Source organism: Gymnoscopelus microlampas (genome assembly GCF_963454915.1).
Source record: "Gymnoscopelus microlampas genome assembly, chromosome: 16".
Lineage (NCBI taxonomy): Eukaryota > Metazoa > Chordata > Actinopteri > Myctophiformes > Myctophidae > Gymnoscopelus > Gymnoscopelus microlampas.
The window spans coordinates 27,040,596-27,061,455 of NC_139953.1; the positions used below are offsets into that span (position 1 = coordinate 27,040,596).

A 20,860-nucleotide genomic window follows, 5' to 3' on the forward strand; every position below is an offset into this window, starting at 1 on the left:
GTGCAACTACAGTACTCCCTCAGTTAGTGATGTGACTTACATGAATTCACCACTGCATATGCATTTACATGAGATTTGAGTCCCTTCTTTATTTTTCTCAGATGGAGAACTCTTATGAAATCATTTATGCTTTGTCAGAAAGTGTCAAGTTCCCTTTCTTCAAGAGGGGAGGATCAAGAGAGGTCAACCAACATCACAACAGTTACAAGCAGGGAAATGTTGTTGGGAGTCAACCATAATGTTGTAACACGATGCGATGCAAGAGGCGGTCTAGCCAACACCAACTCGGGGGGTTCTCCTTCCATTCCGACATCTCGCCACTCCGACTAGTGGCTTCCGCGTGCGGTTAGGGTTAGGGTTAGGGTTAGGTATAGGGTTCGTCAACGTCGGAAAGGCAACATGTCGGAAAGGCGAAATGCACCCCCAACTCGGACCCCTGAATCACTGCCCTCCACACTCTCCTATCTAGCATCAGGGTCTTGAGCTCTACAGTGTACGTAAGTGGTGCGCTTCTGGCCTTTCCTGCTTTGTCTTGGGTTGGCTGGCCCTGCAAGCCTCAACCTTCTCTCTCTGACTTTGTCTGTGACCCGTGGGAGGTCCCCGTAGAGGACCACATTTCTGATGTGGTCCGTCCATGTGACACCTCACCTAACAGTAGTGCCATTTGTAGCATTCTTGTGTAGACTCCATCCAGGGCCCTTGTAACACAACAATGCAATAATAATAATTAATAATATTGGTGTGTGTGTGTGTGTGTGTGTGTGTGTGTGTGTGTGTGTGTGTGTGTGTGCACGCGCGCGCGTGTGTGTGTGTGTATATTATTTATTTATCTTTATTCATTTATTTTATGTTTTCCTTTTTCAAGAATAAGAAAATATAGCCTACATAAGATCATCTTTAGCAGCAATGGGGAATGTGCAGAATAAGGTGGGGGTGACTGGAACATAATTTAGAATCATGGATTATCATGTGCAGAGCAATGTGCAGAGCAATGTACATACATCTATTCTATGTACATTGTGAAAGTAACATTGTGCAACCAGGGGTGCAATGCTCAGTGGACGCGGTTGCACGGCGTGCAACCACTTATTTGGCCAGGGGGGACGCGCAGGCACATGCACGGATGTGCACGCGCGTGCACGCGAGGTGCACGAGCGTGCATGCAAGAATGCGTCCCACTCGATCCGTGCGCCGAGCGAGTACCTGGCTACTTAGCATATCAATAGCGCAGCTCGTCAGCTGTGTTCAACTACGTCCTCACATACACTGTATAAGATTGGAGGTGTCATCTTGCTCACCCTCGTCTCAAACTCTGTCTGCCCCCGTATCTCCATCCCGCCCTCCTCTCCTCTGTCTCACCCTGACTCACTCAACCCCCCTCCCGACACACACACACACACACACACACACACACACACACACACACACACACACACACACACACACACACACACACACACACACACACACACACACACAGCCTCCTTTCTCAGTGCGCTTGTTTTTTTTCTCCTCAAAATAAAGTAGTTCAAGTAAACAAGTTGTCTGATTATTTTAAGTTTGCTTTTGTGTTTGTGTGTATAACAATGTCTTTAATTGAATTAACTTAAACTAGAAAAGTAAATACAAACTAATTTAACTATGTAACATTTAAAGCATTGTTTGTTTGTTGTTTGGAACATGTATGCGCATGCGCGGGAGGGCGCGCACGTGCACGCGTCGTGCGCGTGCATGCGACGTCATTAAAATAGAGTGCAACCACTTCCCAAATGAGCATAGCATCACTGTGTGCAACTAACTTGGATGTTTATAGATTTAGTGCAGTTTCTGTTTTATATCCGTACTTGGTACAATATTGGCCCATAAATACCTTGTCAATGTCTTGCATTCAAACTAGCTCTATTTGCAATGCTCTATGGAAGCCAAATATGAAGTCCCCCCCCCCCCCCCGTGGTGACGACGCATTGGCACACTCTATAATGCCCACCACCAAGTGTCCGATAATAATACTACAAATAATATGCCAACAACAAAATGGCTCCTATCTTGCATTTGTTTACAGGATGGTATATTGTTTAGAAAGCCAAACTATGTAGTGTTTTCCATATTATTTGAATTTCCAGTGTTTAAAGGTTGTCCTGTCTTTATGTTGGTCAAAACATTAGCCCCATTTAGAACCTCTCCCTCCGCTATGTAGTGGAGGGAGAGGTTCCGATTGGAGCTTGTCAAAACATCAACTGTTTGCGTGCATTCTTAAAATCATTATCGATATCACCCCAAGGAACATAGGAGGCAGTTTATTTTAATCATGTCTATTGTGCGTGCCATGCCATTCATGTACAGTGTTGCACAAATGAGCCAGTGTACTGGGAGCTACTGAAGGTTTCATGTTTTTTATACTGTTTATCCTTATCATTTAAATGCAGAGAGATAAAATGGTAGCACTGTTGAAAAGAAAGCATAAAAAGACTGGGTCTCGCTGTATTACTCAGGCTGCACTACAGTGTCTATTCACAGGCGCGAACCCACTACTGAGCGGCACGGGGGCTTTGACCTGCTCCGTTTCCGGCCTGGGCCGATTCACCCCTCCTTAGGCGACCTGGTGGTCCCGAGCTCCCCCAGGAGCACCATATCGATACCGAACTTAGTGCGGACACCCGATCGACATAGTCCACTGCAGCTCAGAACTCCTGAGCTCAAACGATCCGCCAGCCTCAGCCTCCCAGTAACTTGGATTACAGGCGCACGCCACTGCACCCGGCGACAGAGAGAGGGACTTATTGGGCATTTATCTTTGAGAGAAATTACGTCATCGGTTCAAATTATGTTACTATAGTGACATCTAGTGGTGATCTCACTTGATTGCTAGGCTGTTACAGTGGTTAGCACTTGATAATGGCAGTAATACCATCTGAGTGCCTCTGTGGTACCAGGGACTTTACACCACTGAAAGTACAGGTACTAAAAAAACGTACAGTACTCAAGTGAATGTCCACCACTGCATCTCACCAGTGCTGATAAAGCCCATAAGCTAATTGGCAACATGGCCAAGTAAGAGATTGTAAACAAAACATGCGTGTCAATATTGGACTGTCAAATATTGATTTGTCATTTTATGATTGTATGGGTGCTATTACTGTATTTTAAACATTCCCGTGTCATTTCATCCATGTTCCATCTCTGTTTTAACTCAGACATCTTTACATCGTTAACAGCTAATACACCAGATGTTATGATTGATAAAGAGTCCAGGGAAGTGTCTGTATTAGATAGCCTGCACCTTTGACTCTAGCCTAGAGGAAGCCTTTATGACCAAGATCATTAAATACCAACCACTCCTACATACCATCTCAGAGCTGGGCTATTAGGTGCAGCCTATTTGTTTTTATAATTGGCAGCCTATAGGACATACCCACATACTGGCTGTTAGAGGGTTTCAACAACTTGGGATGCCCAAAAAGGAGGCAAAAAGGTTGGCAAAGTATTGTGCTGTCTGAAATTGGCAGCCGCCATATATGGCGGAGACGGTGTTACTTATACCCATAGTTACTTATTCTACCATTAAAATCATCAAATATCCTACCAACCAGTACATCATGATTCATCAAAAACTAAAACTAAAAGGAGAAAACTAAACGGAAAAGAAATGAGAGAACAAAGAACGAGAGCATGAGAAAATCACACAAAATTTAACCAGAACTAAAAAAACAAACAAAAAAAACTTAAAAACAACAACAACAACGACCAAAAAAATGAAGATTAACCATCCAATTCATACTTGAACCATCCAATTTTCCCCCTTTTGAACACTCTCTTAAACTGAAACACTGTTGTACAACTCTTCAACTCCTTGCTTTGCGAATTCCATAATTGTATACCTGTAACAGAGATACACATTTGTTTTAATGTTGTTCGAGCAAACAGATGTTTAAAATCATCTCTTCTGTTGGCCTCTTCCTGCGAGTTCAAATTAAATAACTTCTGTAACTGTTTTGGCAACCCTCTGTATTTCGCTTTGTACATGACTAATAATGTTCGTAGCTCAATTAAATCCATTATTTTCAACAAACCTGATAAAATAAAAAGTCTGTTAGTATGTGCTCTGAAATCCTCTTTGTAAATAACCAAAGGAATGGTGTTACTCTCATATGTGTTGCCCCACACTTCCAGACATTTGAGGTAAGGGGGGAGGGGATCTTGAAGTGAATTGATCTAATGTACCAAGCCAAAACAGGTTATGCTAATGCCCAGGCTGTCTGATCTCACAAGAACATGGGCTTCACAGTGAAACACATCACAGCAAATGAATACAGTACAGTAACTTCAGTCCTGCATAACCAACCAAGTAACCAAGTAAAAAATCAGATAGTACATGAACAACTCCGACCATAGTACATGACCAAAAACTACACAACCCAAACCTCTACCAAAGCGGTCTTGCCCTTTAACTTGTGCGATGTTTTAGGCTGACCTAGGATCAGGTTAGTTAGCAGCGACATGAATGGCTGTGCATTTCATTACGTGGTGGAAAGCCTAACACGAGGTTTATGGCTTGACTTGTGTGATGATTATACTGGTTTATATAAATACACCTTTAACCTGTAAATGCAATCAGCAGGACACCGCAGGGAGTTGAACCCCATCCTAGTGAACCAGAAGTGCCATACCAGTGTCTTTTACCTCTTTGACTCATTTACAGGTTGAACCACATATTAACTTTCACTCTCTCTGAGAGTGTGAATGTTAGAGTATACCTGTGGTCATAATGAGATCTACTTTTGTGTATTTTTTTTATATCAAAGGTCCCTAAAATTAGATTTTTAATTAATTCCTGTAAACGCAAAATAGAGAATAAATAAATACACCCATACTAGGTATCCTCTAAAATGTAGTTACGATGGGCACGATTTGCATGAGTGCTGTGACCACTTTTACATTACGTCTAATGAGTGCTCGGGCCTGCGTGTAAGCGCGCATACTGGTTCTTATCAGTGTGACGTCTGGAAATGAGTCTAAACTATTTGAGTACACGTTGTGATGAGCGGTCGCCGTTTGTTTCATTTGAACTTTAGCTTGAAGGTCACAGGTGGGTCCAGCTCATCAAGACCAAACCTTAGGCTATCCACAAATAGGGCTTTCACGACTAGAGATTTTTACTGGTCGACTAATTTGACCCAGTGGTAGTTTTTTTTTTGCCATTGTTTTAATGCCATTACTATTGTTATTATCCTCCTTCCTTTATTTCTATGCCATTTCAAGGGAAGCGCTTCTGGCACAGCAGCACAGCAGTGTCTCCAAGGATCCTCAAAAGGGGGTTATTGCCCAATAATAGCCTATTATTGGGCATACTTTTGACCCCCTTTTGATAAAAATAAAGGCAGGAGGATAATAATAATAGTAGTAATGGCATTAAAACAATGGCAATTTATTTGATCAACTATTCGACTAGTACCAACAAGGTCGACTAGTGGTTATACTAGTCGACTAGTTGGTGAAAGCCCTAGTGTGTGTGTGTGTGTATGCATGCATGCATACATGTATGTTTCTAAACCACTGTTCTAAATCCTAATAGTTTCTGAAAAACTTGGCCCTTTATATACATACAGTATATAGCTAAAATCTAAAATGTGGACAAAGTACTCTTTTTTACTTAAAGGGATATTTCACTTTCAAAAAAAACTTTGGTCATTTTATCGTCTACTCAGGCCTTTGTGAACCCCCCAGACAGTTTTTAAGTTGCTCGATTCAGTATTTAAATATTTGATATAAATTTTATCAGACATGCCCCCTTCCTATACAAACCATTGTAACTTCAAACTCTATTTTAATCATGTTAGATTCATCAAAAACACCCGTCCTTGGTTTTGGTGACTCATCCTGCCCTCCTAATGAGGGGGCCGTGTTTTTACAATTACTTTTTTCATTTATTAAAAAAAAAAAAAATTTGGAAAATGAAAAAAAAAATAATAATAATAATAAAATAAATGAAAAAAATTATCGGAAAAACACGGCCCCCTCATGCATTAGGAGGGCAGGGTGAGACCCCAGAACCAAGGACGGGTGTTTTCGATGAATCTAACATGGTTAAAATGGAGTTTGAAGTTACAATGGGTTTGTATAGGAAGGGGGGCATGTCTGATAAAATGAATATCAAATATCTAAATACTGAATCGAGCAACTTAAAAACTGTCTGGGGGACTCACAAAGGCCTGAGTAGACGATAAAATGACCAAAAGTTTTTTTGAAAGTGAAATATCCCTTTAAGTAAAAGTACCAATACTGCAATGTAGATATACAAGTAAAAGTCAGAAATTCAGAATTTACTTGAGTAAAAGTACAACATTATTGGTATACAAATTTACCTAAAGTACCAAGTACTCATTATGTAGAATGTTCCATTTCACAATTTTTCAAATGTAAAAAAATAACTTGAAAATAGCAAATCTACAAGCTCGTAGATCGATTTTCAAATGGCCGAAATGTATACATAGGGCTACAACTAGTAACTCAAGTCTTCAAATAAATGTAATGGAGTAAAAGTATAATATTTGCCTCTGAGATGTAGTGGAGTAAAAGTATTGAAAATTGGAAATACTCCGGTAAAGTAAGAATTCCTCAGATTTGTACTTACTTTACACCACTAGGTTTTAATGGGTTAAATGGCCTGTCTTGGTTCAAAGCCCACTCACCACGACAAGGTGCAGGCCGAGAGTGGGGACAGGACAAGACTAACTCTGACGAGACAACATGAAACATACATTACAAACAAACAAACATGAAACATATATTACAAACAAACATGAATTACAAACAGATATGAAACATGTATTACAAACAAACATGAAACATGCATTACAAACAAACATGAAACATGCATTACAAACAAGAAACATGTATTACAAACAAACATGAAACATGTATTACAAACAAACATGACTTACAAACAGATATGAAACATGTATTACAAACAAACATGAAACATGCATTACAAACAAACATGAAACATGCATTACAAACAACAAACATGAAACATGTATTACAAACAAACATGAATTACAAACAAACAGGAAACATGTATTACAAACAAACATGAATTACAAACAAACAGGAAACATGTATTACAAACAGAAGTGAGACCTGGAAGGAGGTGGATGAAGGAGGTGGTGGTGGTGGTGGTGGTGGTGGTGGTGGTGGTGGTAGAAGGAGGGTGATAGAGGTAGGTGGTAGAAGGAGGGTGATAGAGGTAGGTGGTAGAAGGAGGGTGATAGAGGTAGGTGGTAGAAGGAGGGTGATAGAGGTAGGTGGTGGTAGAAGGAGGGTGGTGGAAGGAGGGTGGTGGTGGAGGATAGAGGGGGTGGTGGAAGGAGGGTGGTAGGTGGTGGTGGAAGGAGGGTGGTAGGTGGTGGTGGAAGGAGGGTGTGTAGGACCTTGTGTTCTCCAGAGCTTGCTCTCCCTCTAACCTCTCTGTTACCTCCCTAAATAACTCTGACCATCACTTCATAACCTTCTCCCTCTCTCTTTCTAAACCTACTCACCCGCAGACCGTCACCACTTGACGTAACCTGAGGTCCCTAAACCCCTCCATTCTCTCTCAACGTGTCGTTTCCAACCAGCTTTCTCTCCATCTCTCAGAGAACAACCTGTTGATCCCAACCAGTCAGGATTCAAACCGGCCCACTCTACGGAAACTGCACTCCTTGTAGTCACATAAGCACTACATGCTGCCCAGGCTGCCTCCCACTCTGCAGTCCTGATTCTTCTAGACCCATCGGCAGCATTTGGCACAGTGAACCACCAGCTGGGTTCTCCTCCTACCTAACTGGCCGGACCTACCAGGTTTCTTGGAAAGATTTGCTCTCCTCTCCCCGCACCCTCCGAACCGGGGTCCCCCAGCTATCTGTACTTGGCCGCCTCATTTTCTCCTTGTACACTAAATCTCTTGGCGCTGTTATCTCTGTGCACAATCACTGCTATGCCGATAACACTCAAATGTTTCCATCCTTCCCCCACGTCTGCCAAACAGGTGGAAGAGTGCATGTCTGGCTGACTTCTCACAGTGGATGTCTTCACACCACCTCAAGCTGAACCCAGACAAGACTGAACTTCACTTCTTTCTAGCTAAGTCCTGCCCCATGCAAGATCTAACCATTTCTAGACAACGCCCTGGTAACTTTGGTTCCAACAGCCAAGAACCTTGGTGTTGTCCTGGACAGTCAGCTCTCATTCAAGAGCCACTATCACAGCGGCCACTCAATCCTGTAGGTTTACACTCCATAACATTCGAAGGATCAGACCCTTCCTCACCCAGGAGTCAGCCCAGCTCCTTATCCGGACATCAGTCATATCAAAACTGGACTATGGTAACTCTGTCCTTACCGGCCTCCCGGCATGTGCACTTTAGTCTCTCCAAATGATCCAGAATGCCACAGCACGCTTGGTCTTCAACCAGCCAAACTTAGCACATGTCTCCCCCTTCTCTGCTCCCTGCATTGGCTCCCAGTTACTGCCCACACATAGTACAAAACACTGACATTGGCCTACAAAGCAACCAAAGGTATGGCACCCCCATATCTTCAAAGCCTGATCCAACCCTACAACCCCTCCCACTCTGTCAGATCAGCTAACACAGGGAAGCTGTCAGAACCTTCTCTAAAACATCCAGGACAACACTCCACACGTCCCAGACTCTTCTCCCTTCTGGCTCCCAACCTATGGAATGAACTCCCCATTGCAGTTAGAACTGCAGACTCACTCCCAATCTTCTGCCCTAATCTGAAGACTCACATCTTCAGACTCCACCTCAGCCCGTAGCACTTGCCCTAGCCTTAACAACCTTGCAGGATTATGGAAAGGCTAAAATGTTAGATAGCATGTTATGTAGACTGATGCCAGGTCATTGTTGACCTGGCATCATCCTATAGTGTGTATAGATTCAATGTACAGGCTGATGATAGGTTCTTGGTTTACTTATGTATTAGTTTACTTATGTATTACTTTATTATTAGATTATTAGTTTACTTATTTATTACTTTATTATTAGATTACCATTTCGTAATGGTGCTTAATCCAGAGCGATTAATACATACGTAATTAATACATACGTAAACCAATGACCTATCATCAGCATGTACATTGAAACTATACACTCTATAGGATGCCAGGTCAACAATTACCATCTGATTACATAACATCCTATCGAAGTTACATTTTAGCCTTTGCATAAGCCTGCAAGGTCGTCAAGGCTAGGGCAAGTGCTACAGGCTTAGGTGGAGTCTGAAGAGGTGAGTCTTCAGATTATGGCAGAAGGTTGAGAGTGAGTCTGCAGTTCTAATTGCAATGGGGAGTTCATTCCATAGTTTGGGAGCCAGAAGGGAGAAGAGTATGGGACGTGTGGAGCGTTGTCCTGGATGTTTTAGCGAAGGTTCTGACCGCTTCCCTGTGTTAGCTGATCTGAGAGAGCGGGGGGGGGGGGGGTTGTAGGGTTGGATCAGGCTTTGAAGATATGGGGTGCCATACCTTTGGTTGCTTTGTAGGCCAATGTCAGTGTTTTGTACTCTGTGCGAGGCAGTAACTGGGAGCCAATAGAGGGAGCGGAGAAGATGAAGACATGTGACCCTTTTTGGCTGGTTGAAGACCAAAAGTTCCATTCTGGATCATTTGGAGAGGCTTAAGTGCACATGCCAGGAGGCCAGCAAGGAGAGTTACAATAGTCAAGTTTTGATATGACTGATGGCTGGATAAGGAGCTGGGCTGACTCCTGGGTGAGGAAGGGTCTGATCCTTCGAGTGTTATAGAGTGTAAACCTACAGGATCGAGTGGCCGCTGTGCACAACAGAGCTGCTCCGCGTTGAAGATCGGGGTCATCTGGGGTCGGGCTTCCTGTTAGCCTTCACCCGACCCCATAGCGAATACATCGGGGGACGTGCCTTCTCTTTTTCACCGAAGTGTACCGGAATGGCTTCTCCTTCTGAAAAAAATAAAGCTACCAAACAAAAAAAAGAAAAATGCTCATTATTAGATTGTTCATAAAATATCATGAAATAACTTTGCTAGATGTTTGCATTGTATAGTTACCTTGCCGTGATGTAACTCAGGTGGGCGAGAAACAAAAAATAGTTGCTCCATTGGTTTGAAATTGATGATCGTGTGACCCCCCCCCCCCCCACACACACACACCTTTAAGATGACCAGGTCCAGGCCTGGATTTACACAGTTCCCCCCAACCCAGCCAGAAAAAAGTGACCTTTGGTACCTACCAAAAAGTGACTTTTGGGACCTACCAAACGGTGTCCTTTTGGTACCTACCAAACAGTGACCTTACAAATGAACAAGGTCTTATGGACCTTTTCAAAATGACCAGGTACAGCCTGGATTTGCAGAGGCAGATGAAAACAAAAACTACACTACCAACATAGTCATAGATTCAACGTCGGCCTTCAAACCTGAAAAAAAGAGCAAAAATCTTTAACCACATCATCACACGTACGACCCAAACGGCATCCAACACGAACAGCATAGCTGTATTCACCAAGCATCATCCAACAAACTGCAGCATAAAGCAACTGCAGCATCCAGCAAAGGAAAAGGAAAAATGACCAGGTAGGACCGTCACAATTATTATTACATAATCGCAAGTATTTGAGATAACCGCAATACTTTTTTGGGGATCATAGTCATAATCGTTTCCATGTTGAAAAATGTTCATATATTTTTTAAACATTTTCAAAAAATTGTGGAAATAGCCGAACTACACGCTCAAAACGCATCACGACGTGATGCGTTTTGAGCGTGTAGCTCGCCTTTTGTTTACGAAGCCTAAAAAAAGCCAGACAAAGTTTTATTCAAAATGTCAGTAAGACGCAATTAAATAGTTAAATCGCAATTATTTGAGCGACAATTTATCGCCAAGTTCAACGTCATAATGGTGACAGCCCTAAAGAGGTTCCTTACTTTGAGCCGTCTTCAGAGGAAACCCCCGGCCGACCTGGGTCTTTCGGCGGCGGAAACCAACCGGTGTTTAACATCGAGGTGGATACAAAAGCACAGAACGCACTGTCGTGGATTTATGCATCAACGAAGACACATACACACTGTCGTGACACACTGTCGTGTGCACAAAACACACTGAAGTGGAATTATGTGATAAATCAGCGATCGATACACCGGATGGAGACCACCGCAGGCAGACCAAGGCCAGCGCCGCAGAGGAATCCCCCCCGCCCCATGCAGACAAATCCGTGGATAGAGAGAGATCTCCAAGCTCTCGATCTCTAGGGCATCCTCGGGTTGAGCCTTCCAGCGGCGTATCCAGTCATCTCCATCCTCCGTCCAGGGCTGTCATGATTACAAATTTAAGTTGACGATTAATTGTCATACAAATAATAATACTTCAACGATTATGCAAAATAATTGCGATTATCTGAAATAATTGCAATCAGACGATTATGTAAGAATTGTGACAGGCCTACGTACATCTGGCTAGCTTCACCAGATCACCTCTGCGTCGTCATTAGAGGTGGATGTTCTGGGAGGGTGTTATACTGCAGGTGAGAACCTCAGTCTTCTGGGCATTTATGGCGCAACCTCGGCACACAGTCCGTCTCCACTCTGAGAAACAAACAAACATTAATTCAAGTGACCGAGAGCCAGATAAATACCAGATATACGTACACTGTATCCTGTACACAGCATAGTTTATCTAATCAAACTTATATAGCATCCCTATGCTGAGGGGAACATTAGTCGAAAATAGCAGATGGCAAAGTGGTTTTGGGAAAAAGGAGCAAATCAAGTACAGAGCCAAAGGTCAAGTTTACAAAGTGTTGACGGTTTAAGTGGTTAAATGTCTACCATTCATTCACACAACACTGATAGTCAATGAATCTATCGATGAAACCCATGGAAAAACTTTAATCTGCGACACAATTTTACTATATATATATATATATATATATATATATATATATATATATATATATATATATATATATATATATATATATATATATATATATAGTAAAATGCATTCACTTATTCCAGTCTATTCCAGTTTGCATACCAAAATCCTATTTCAATATGCTAGATCAATTTATTACTTATTTTATTTGGAACAAAATAAAAGTCCCCACGGTTATGTAAAGCAGTGGTTCTCAAACTTTTTCCTGTCAAGGACCCCCAAATTGACACTTATTAGCCCACGGACCCCCATTTGAAAAGATAAGCCAGGGACCCCCATAAGAGAAGATTTTTACGGCTCTAGCAGTGATTCTCAATCATTGTAATTTAAGGACCCCCCCGTTTGACATGCATTAGGCTACGGACCCCCAATTAATGGTATTTCTATCTCTGGGACCCCAATTTATATTGTAAAATCAATGTTAATGTAACTCTGAGAGTGTACAAATGGAACCAAATGGACCCGTTAGGGTCTCAGAGTTACAGACCCATAAGGGTCCATTTGGTTCCTATAAATTATTTAGCTGGGGACCCCCTGGTATCCCCTCAAGTACCCCTGGGGGTCCCCGGACCCCACTTTGAGAACCAATGATGTAAAGCATTCTTAGAGATCAAAGAACCTTGGCGGTCTTGCACTACCAAATACACAACTACATTACATTACAAACATGACATACTGGCGGCATCAACAAAACAACGCTTAACAGTCCACCCGGATACAAATAGGCTCTATGCACAGTAGCAGTGGTGTAAAGTAACTAAGTGCATTTACTCAAGTACATTTTGAATTCCAGACTTTTACTTGTAACAAGAGTAGTTCTACATTTCAGTATAGAGACTTTTACTTAAGTGAACACATTGAGTACTTTTTCCACCACGGCATAGTATCCATATTAATTGGGCCCCTGACTTACTTTCTTCACAGGTGTTACCAATGATTCTAATGAAGGCTCTGTTTCATTCAGTGTAGCACAGTGGTTCTTTTAATTTCAAGGACTCCTATAACTCTGAGTGTTCCAATGAACCAGTGAGGGTCCATTTGGTTGTATGTGTACACTCTCAGAGTTACAGATATATAAGGGGCCATCTGGAACCCCCCTCAAGAACACTTTGAGACCCAATGGTGTAGCAGAGTGTCTCCAGTGAGCCATCAAACACACTATCAGCACCCTGACTCTGTTTGACCATAATGGAAAAGAGCCTTAATTAGTATCATTGGTAACACATGTAAAAGGAAGTAAGGAAGAGGCCCAATTTATTTCCAGTATGGCTTCTGTTCATAGAGCCCATTGAAACATCCATAATGTATCTCATCATCACTGCCAGCACACTTCTTCCTCACTACCTCTAAACACTACAAACTACACCACTAACCTACAAACTCACTACCTCTAAACATTACAAACTACACCACTAACCTACAAACATACTACCTCTAAACATTAAAAACTGCACCAGTAGTTCTCAAACTTTTTCATGTCAAGGACCCCAAATTTGATATATATTTGGCCACGGACCCCGATCTGAAAATGTTTTGTACCTCCAGAAGCAAAGATATGAGTAAAAAATGTTTGTTTTAAAAAAATACATATATTCAGAGGTTTTCACAAATGTTCAAAAATAGCAGATCTACAAGCTCATAGCGCGGCACTCAGTGTCTCAGCATCACAAACAAACACAGCTCAATAATACAACATATTCCCTTCACAAACATCACACAACATAGCTCTTCATCCTTACTAGTTGTTGCTTTTCCAAAGGAACATCAAAGTGAAATTACACACAATTCCATCAATTCCTTAATGCTGAACAGCTAATTAGCTAAGCTATCACACCTGTAGAATGGCCATGTTTCACATGACGCTCGTCTGTCACAAGCGTCATGGAACAACTTGTTCCTGGTTTGCGAATTTTTGACATTTACAAGCCGTACATCTACATAAACGTTCACATTTCAAATATAAAGTGCTGACCCCCAAGCCATGTATGTAACCAGTTAAAGTGCACTGGTCTAAGTATCCGTATCGTCCGTATTGTTCAATAAAAAGCTTTTTAATCCGATCACCAGCCATTTTCTCCAATGCTTTCAACTACGCGCCCCTATCGGCTGTGAGGTGTATTGCACTCTGATATATTACAAATAAATAAAATGGCCGCCGATCGGATTAAAAATGCGTTTTATTGAACAATACGGAAGATACGAGTACAGTGCGCCCCAACTTGTTACATCAGTAGCTTGAGGGTCAGCACTTTATATTTGAAATCGGAACGTTAATGTATATGATTGTTGTAATTTGTAAATGTAAAAAAAAAATCGCAAACCAGGAACAAGTGGTTCCATGACTGTCATGGTATGACTCGAGTCATGTTTCAGGCAGGGCTACTGTAGAAACTCACCTCAGTTTTTGTCGGTTGGAGATAATTCATTGTGTTTCCACGGTCTGGTTTTAGCAGTTTTTTTTTACCACCCTGGTAAACATTATGAGTTGTTTAGTTCACTCTTTTTACTTCGAAACATTGCAGAGCTGAGTGTCTGTGAGTGTATTTGTCGGTCGGTGTATTTGTGAGAGAGGGGACGGGCCTGATAATTTGTGGTTCAAATAGCCCCGCCCCTCCCCTCCCCTCCCCTCCCCCCCTGCTTCCTAGGTGGAGCAATTGGCTCTATTCACAGCAGCCATATTATGAAGACATTCACAGGTGTTACCAATGATACTAATGAAGGCTCTGTTCCATTCTGGTCAAACAGAGTCAGGGTGCTGATATTGTGCATGTTGGCCCACTGGAAACACTCTGACTCTGTTACACCAGTGGGTCTACAGTTGGGGTCCAGGGACCCTCATGGGCTTCCAAATGGCCCAAGTGATAATATGGCTGCTGTGCATAGAGCCTATATTAAACCTGGCTTCTATGGCAGGTTTTCTCAAAGTGGGTCCATAGAGCCTATATTAAACCTGGCTTCTATGGCAGGTTTTCTCAAAGTGGGTGCAATCAGTGGTGGAAAAAGTACACAAATGTTTTACTTAAGTAAAAGTATAAATACTGCAACGTACTGTATGTATATATATATATATATATATATATATATATATATATATATACAGTGTCAGTATGCCCCCCCCCCCCCCCCCCCCCCGTGGTGACGACGCCAAGTGTCCGATAATAATACTACAAATAATATGCCAACAACAAAATGGCTCCTATCTTGCATTTGTTTACGGGATGGTATATTGTTTAGAAAGCCAAACTATGTAGTGTTTTCCATATTATTTGAATTTCCAGTGTTTAAAGGTTGTCCTGTCTTTAAGTTGGTCAAAACATTAGCCCTATTTAGAACCTCTCCCTCCGCTATGTAGTGGAGGGAGAGGTTCCGATTGGATTGGAGCTTGTCAAAACATCAACTGTTTGCGTGCATTCTTTAAATCATTATCGTTATCACCCCAAGGAACATAGGAGGCAGTTTATTTTAATCATGTCTATTGTGCGTGCCATGCCATTCATGTACAGTGTTGCACAAATGAGCCAGTGTACTGGGAGCTACTGAAGGTTTCATGTTTTTTATACTGTTTATCCTTATCATTTAAATGCAGAGAGATAAAATGGTAGCACTGTTGAAAAGAAAGCATAAAAAGACTGGGTCTATTCACAGGCGCGAACCCACTACTGAGCGGCACGGGGGCTTTGACCTGCTCCGTTTCCGGCCTGGGCCGATTCACCCCTCCTTAGGCGACCTGGTGGTCCCGAGCTCCCCCAGGAGCACCATATCGATACCGAACTTAGTGCGGACACCCGATCGACATAGTCCACTGCAGCTCAGAACTCCTGAGCTCAAACGATCCGCCAGCTTCAGCCTCCCAGTAACTTGGATTACAGGCGCACGCCACTGCACCCGGCGACAGAGAAAGGGATTTATTGGAGTTTTATATTTGAGAGAAATTACGTCATCGGTTCAAATTATGTTACTATAGTGACATCTAGTGGTGATCTCACTTGATTGCGAGGCCCTATTTATTTTACCCATGTTGTTATGTTGTTTGGTATATAATAATAATAATAATACATAAATACATAGAGACATACAGTAGAATCTACTGTATGTCTCTATGTATTTATGTAGGAGTTGCATAATTTGGAACAACAGTGATCTACTAGATCACTGTTGTTCCAAATTATACAACAGTGATCTACTAGATCACTGTTGTTCCAAATTATGCAACTCCTAAGAAAGGCCTAATTTGGTTGGAGTGAGACACTAACCCAGATCAGTGGTTCTCAAAGTGGGGTCCGGGGGGTCCTTGTGATCCTTGAGAGGGTGTCCCCAACTAAATTTGTTAATATAGCATCAAATTCGGTTTAACAACTTTAAGCCTATTTTATATTTGGCATATTCAAAAAATAACATATCTACAAGCTCACAACACATCACAATGTGACATGTTGTGAGCTTGATATTTTAGAAAAATCTTGATTTTTTTTTTAATGTGGAATGATTTTGAAATGTTTTAACACAAATCTTCTCTTAAATTAAATACACACCAATTTGGGGGTCTTGGACATGTTTGAAAATGAAACTATTTGAGAACCACTGACCCTGATCACACGTAGTTCTTCTAGGAAAGGTAGGCAGGCTCTGTTGCCTCATTGGGTCTTTCAGTGCATTCATCCGTTGAAGATGTTCAGGGTGTGTTCAAGTCCTGTTACTTTCAACACTGTCAATGAATATACTTCAAACTACATTGGAAAACAAGTCTAAGTGGCATCCGGGTGCATCTCAGACTTCATGTGGCCCGTCTATGACGTCAGTCCTCAATGACATTTCATGTCTTTTCATGTAAGGACCCCCAAATTGATGTGGCTATTTGGCCGTGGACCCTCATCTAAAAACAATTTGTGCCAGGGACCTCCAGAAGCAAATATTTGAGATAAAATGTTCGCTTAAATATATTCAAAGATTGTAATAGATTTTTTAGATATACATTTTTTTATCTACAGTATAGGAATGATCTATGATCTACAAGCTCAAGCTTTTAGCGCGGCACAAAGTGACGCATTATGTGCTTGTATATCGGCTTGTAAATCGCCTATTGAAAAGCCAAAATATAAAACATGGTCACAAGTGGTTAAAATGATTGTGACGCTATTAGGTCTATTTTGCCTATTAACACATTTAGCTGGGGACCCCCGACCAGTCTGGTCTGTTTTGTTAACATTGTTGGCCAGTTGGTTTCCTGCTACCGCCTCTCTGCCCTGTTGCCATAGGGCCTGGCCCTCTAGGGCATTGCAGCGGTGGCCATTTTGTGGTTCCACAGATAGAAAGCCCATAGAGATTTATGCAAATATTTATATTAATTATTTTAAAGGCTGGAACCAAGCCATCCAGCTCCTGGTGACTCGTGACCATAAAACATTTGAGTCTGTGTCAAAAAAAAAAGTATGGTTTTCAAATACCTTTTGACAGAAACAAATGTTTTATGGTCATTATTCACAAGGAGCCTGTAATGGCTTGGTTCAAGGCATAATAACTTATACAAAGACTTTCTTAAATCTCTACGGGAAAAGTGTATGGGTTTTCTATCTGTGGCACTACAAAATGGCTGCCACTACTAAGCCCAACTCAGAGAAGCCTGTCTTCTGTTAAGAGGAAATGTAATACATAACATTTATCAGCATGGGATCATCATCAGTTATATATAGCTCAATCAATCGTTAAACAGAATTGTAGACACTCATGAATATACACGTTAGACTTGTTTACTTTATTTTAAACACATATTTCAAAAAAGTTATACAGTGTAGGAAAAAAACACGTGGCAGAGATAAGCAAAAGGGGAATGTTGCTTCTGTTTTTTTCAGTGATACATTTCACCAGTTTGGAATGTGTTGTTCTTCCCTGCTGGACTTAAATAACAATTCCATATTCAGTCACAAGATGGCACTACAGTACATTCATAAACAGTTAGTGTGCTTTCATCACAAAAGTAAAGCAATTATTCATTATTCTTTCAATAGAACGGTCTTCTTCTATTGTGAGAATGACGACCAGAGGATGAAGAGGCAGAGTGGAAAAAAGGGAGTATGGATTTAAACACCGATGAAACGGAACGTAACGCTACAAATTTAAATCCGTTTCCTCAGGGTTGTGCTAAATTCAGTGTTACACATGCTGACATTTCATATTAGCTTATATACATCTATACAGAGGTTCTCAAACGTTTTAATTTCAAGAACCCCTATAACTCTGAGAATGTACAAAATGTACACTGTCCTATTCCATGCAACTGCAATGGAACAATGTGACCTAAACGCACATTCTCGCCCACACTTGTGCATGTTGATTACCATTCACAAAGCTATTTCCACAACCCAAGAGGACATCTATACTGTATATTCTATTCTCTTGGAATGGTCTGGCAGTGATTCATAATATTTTTGGGCGGTGTAGCCGCCCCTATATGTGAGGTTGGGACATTGACAAATGCTGCACTGTGATTGGCCACTGTGATTGGCCACCCATTGTACACCCCTTCCACCCACAATGGGTGGCCCCTGGCTCATTTAATTTTTTTTAAAGTGAGCTTCCATCACTGTGATGACCACTGTGATGACCACACCGCCCACTTCACACTGGGTGTGATTTTTGGGGCGGTGTAGCCGCCCCCTATAAGTGAGTTTTAGACACCGACCAAAAAAATTGTGTACCCCCTAACCCTTCCATTGTTAATGCAAATCGATATTTTTTTCATATCAGCCAATCACATTACAGCTAGTGTCATCACCACTAACTGTAATGTGATTGGCTGACTTTGCAAATTCAGGACTGTGATTGGCTAGCGAAACACATGACACATGTGCAGCCCTATGAATAGCAGTATGGACTTTAAAAAAAGTCATTTATCCTTTTTTTAAAGTGAGTCATGTTGTGATGATCACACACCGCCCACTTCACACTGGGTGTGATTTTTTTAATAATAGATGTCAGTGTCAATGGCTGCAATTGTAACCCTGCTTTGACCGTGAAAGTATTTTTTGGTCTTCGATCGATTCGACAGGCAATAGCTATACGTGTTTGATTTGATGTCAATAGACCACAAATATAAGATGACTGCTGGTAGAGATAATTCAGTCCATACCGTTTGCCCATATCTGCATTTTGGTTATCTGCTGAGACTCACTGATTTTCAATGCATGGTGAAATATAAGGCGAATGCTTCCTCACATCCACACCAGTGGTACAACTGAGCCACTTATTTTCCTTACAGCATGTGGATGCATGCAGCCATGCAGGCACCATGTGCATTGATGCACAGAGACACACACACACAAACGAGGCGAGGCCCCGTTGTCTCAAGTTGCATTAAGTGCAACCTCTCAGTTCCACTCACTTATCACAGTCTTCATTAACAGCTGCTGATTGACACGCGCACGCACGTGCATGACCTGTCTGTGTATGGGTCTTGCTACAATATTCGACAGCCCCAGGCTAGCTTGTGAGGAGTGCGAGCCTAACTCACGAACCCTAGCATCCATATTCTGGGGTGAACATTCAGCAAAAATAGTAGATATACAAGCTTGCAACATGTCACAACACACTTGTAGATCTGCTATTTTTGGCAAATGTTCCTCGCAAAATAGGGATGCGAGGGTTCAAGTGGTTAAAATGCACAGTGTGGCTAAAAACTAAAAACCTAATAACTCTGCTTAAAGCTGCAACAGGATATAAGGTTTGTTCTACTTACAAAAAATGCATGCCATGAAACAGCATCTGCATCAGCACAGTGTGAACACAGAAACGATAACACAAAGGTTTGTCATAGTTCACTGCTGCAAAGTGAACCCCTTTTCCAAAATTTAGTTAGTGGAACCGTGGAATGTTTCAACATGTACTTATCCACTTTCAACCTGGCTACCTATTTTGGGCATGTTTTAGTAATTATTCACACATCAACATCAAAAACAACAACGTGTTGTGAGCTTGTAGATCTGCACTTATGCTATCTTTGAAATAGTGCTTAAGTGGTCAAATTAAGGGAATGATTGTACAGGGATGATCTGATGTTTGGCAACACATTGGTATCCCAGCTGGATCATCTGAGGAGAGGAGGTGATTACAACCCAGAAAATGATGCAGCCTTTGTCCTCGTCTCAGGGACTGCTGGTGACACACTGGCAGGTTGGCTATGACTCAGAATCCTGAAGAAAAGAAAAAACATGGAGAATATTACTCATGTTCTCACACACACACACACACACACACACACACACACACACACACACACACACACACACACACACACACACACACATACACACACACACACACACACACACACACACACACACACACACACACACACACACACAGTAAAACAAAGGATTCTGAAGCATTTCCACATAGGGTTCCAAAGAAAGGTTCAGTGAGCTAAACAATACCTCAATAAAATAAGTCTGCATGTAATCAAATCTGCATTAAACAAGTTATCCAATCAGCCTCTAGGGCAGAGACAGACAAAGGATGCGAATGAGAGAAAATCTAATGACCATTCATTTACCATGGAAACGAGATACTGAGACATAATAATGTTGGTCATTATAATTCAGGTTTCTTTAAAAAGCAGATATGGCTCAACAATAAAAAATATATAAAATAATAAAAATAAACCGTAGGCCTACAGTATGTACTCAAAGGACACGTTTTAACGATTCTTGGGCAGGAGCTGATTGTGAATGGAAAATGTAACATGCATTCCTTTACAATGTTAATAAAAATTAAAAGAAGTAGCTTAGAAACCTCTCCATGGAAACCCTTTTGCCACCATCTGAACAGTACATCAGGGCTGTAGGTACACAACACCCTGTCCTACTGAGCACACATTCAGTCTGCTCTGTTTGCGGCACCATCCATCATTTT

General features: G+C 41.6%; 1 protein-coding gene across 2 annotated transcripts in view; it reads right to left on the minus strand.

Moving 5' to 3' along the window:
- sh3bgrl2 (SH3 domain binding glutamate-rich protein like 2) overlaps window positions 1–20,860 on the minus strand; it is a 68,640-nt gene that overhangs the window by 40,808 nt on the left and 6,972 nt on the right. The window contains exon 4 of one of the 2 annotated variants that reach the window (XR_014602548.1): window positions 19,860–20,142. Coding sequence is in view for 1 of the 2 variants with exons in the window: in XM_084082392.1 (XP_083938518.1) it covers window positions 20,128–20,142 (15 nt within the window). In the remaining variant the exon portion in view is untranslated. Of the gene's footprint in view, window positions 1–18,821; window positions 20,143–20,860 lie in introns of those variants that run through there. The other variant, XM_084082392.1, reaches the window with a different exon arrangement.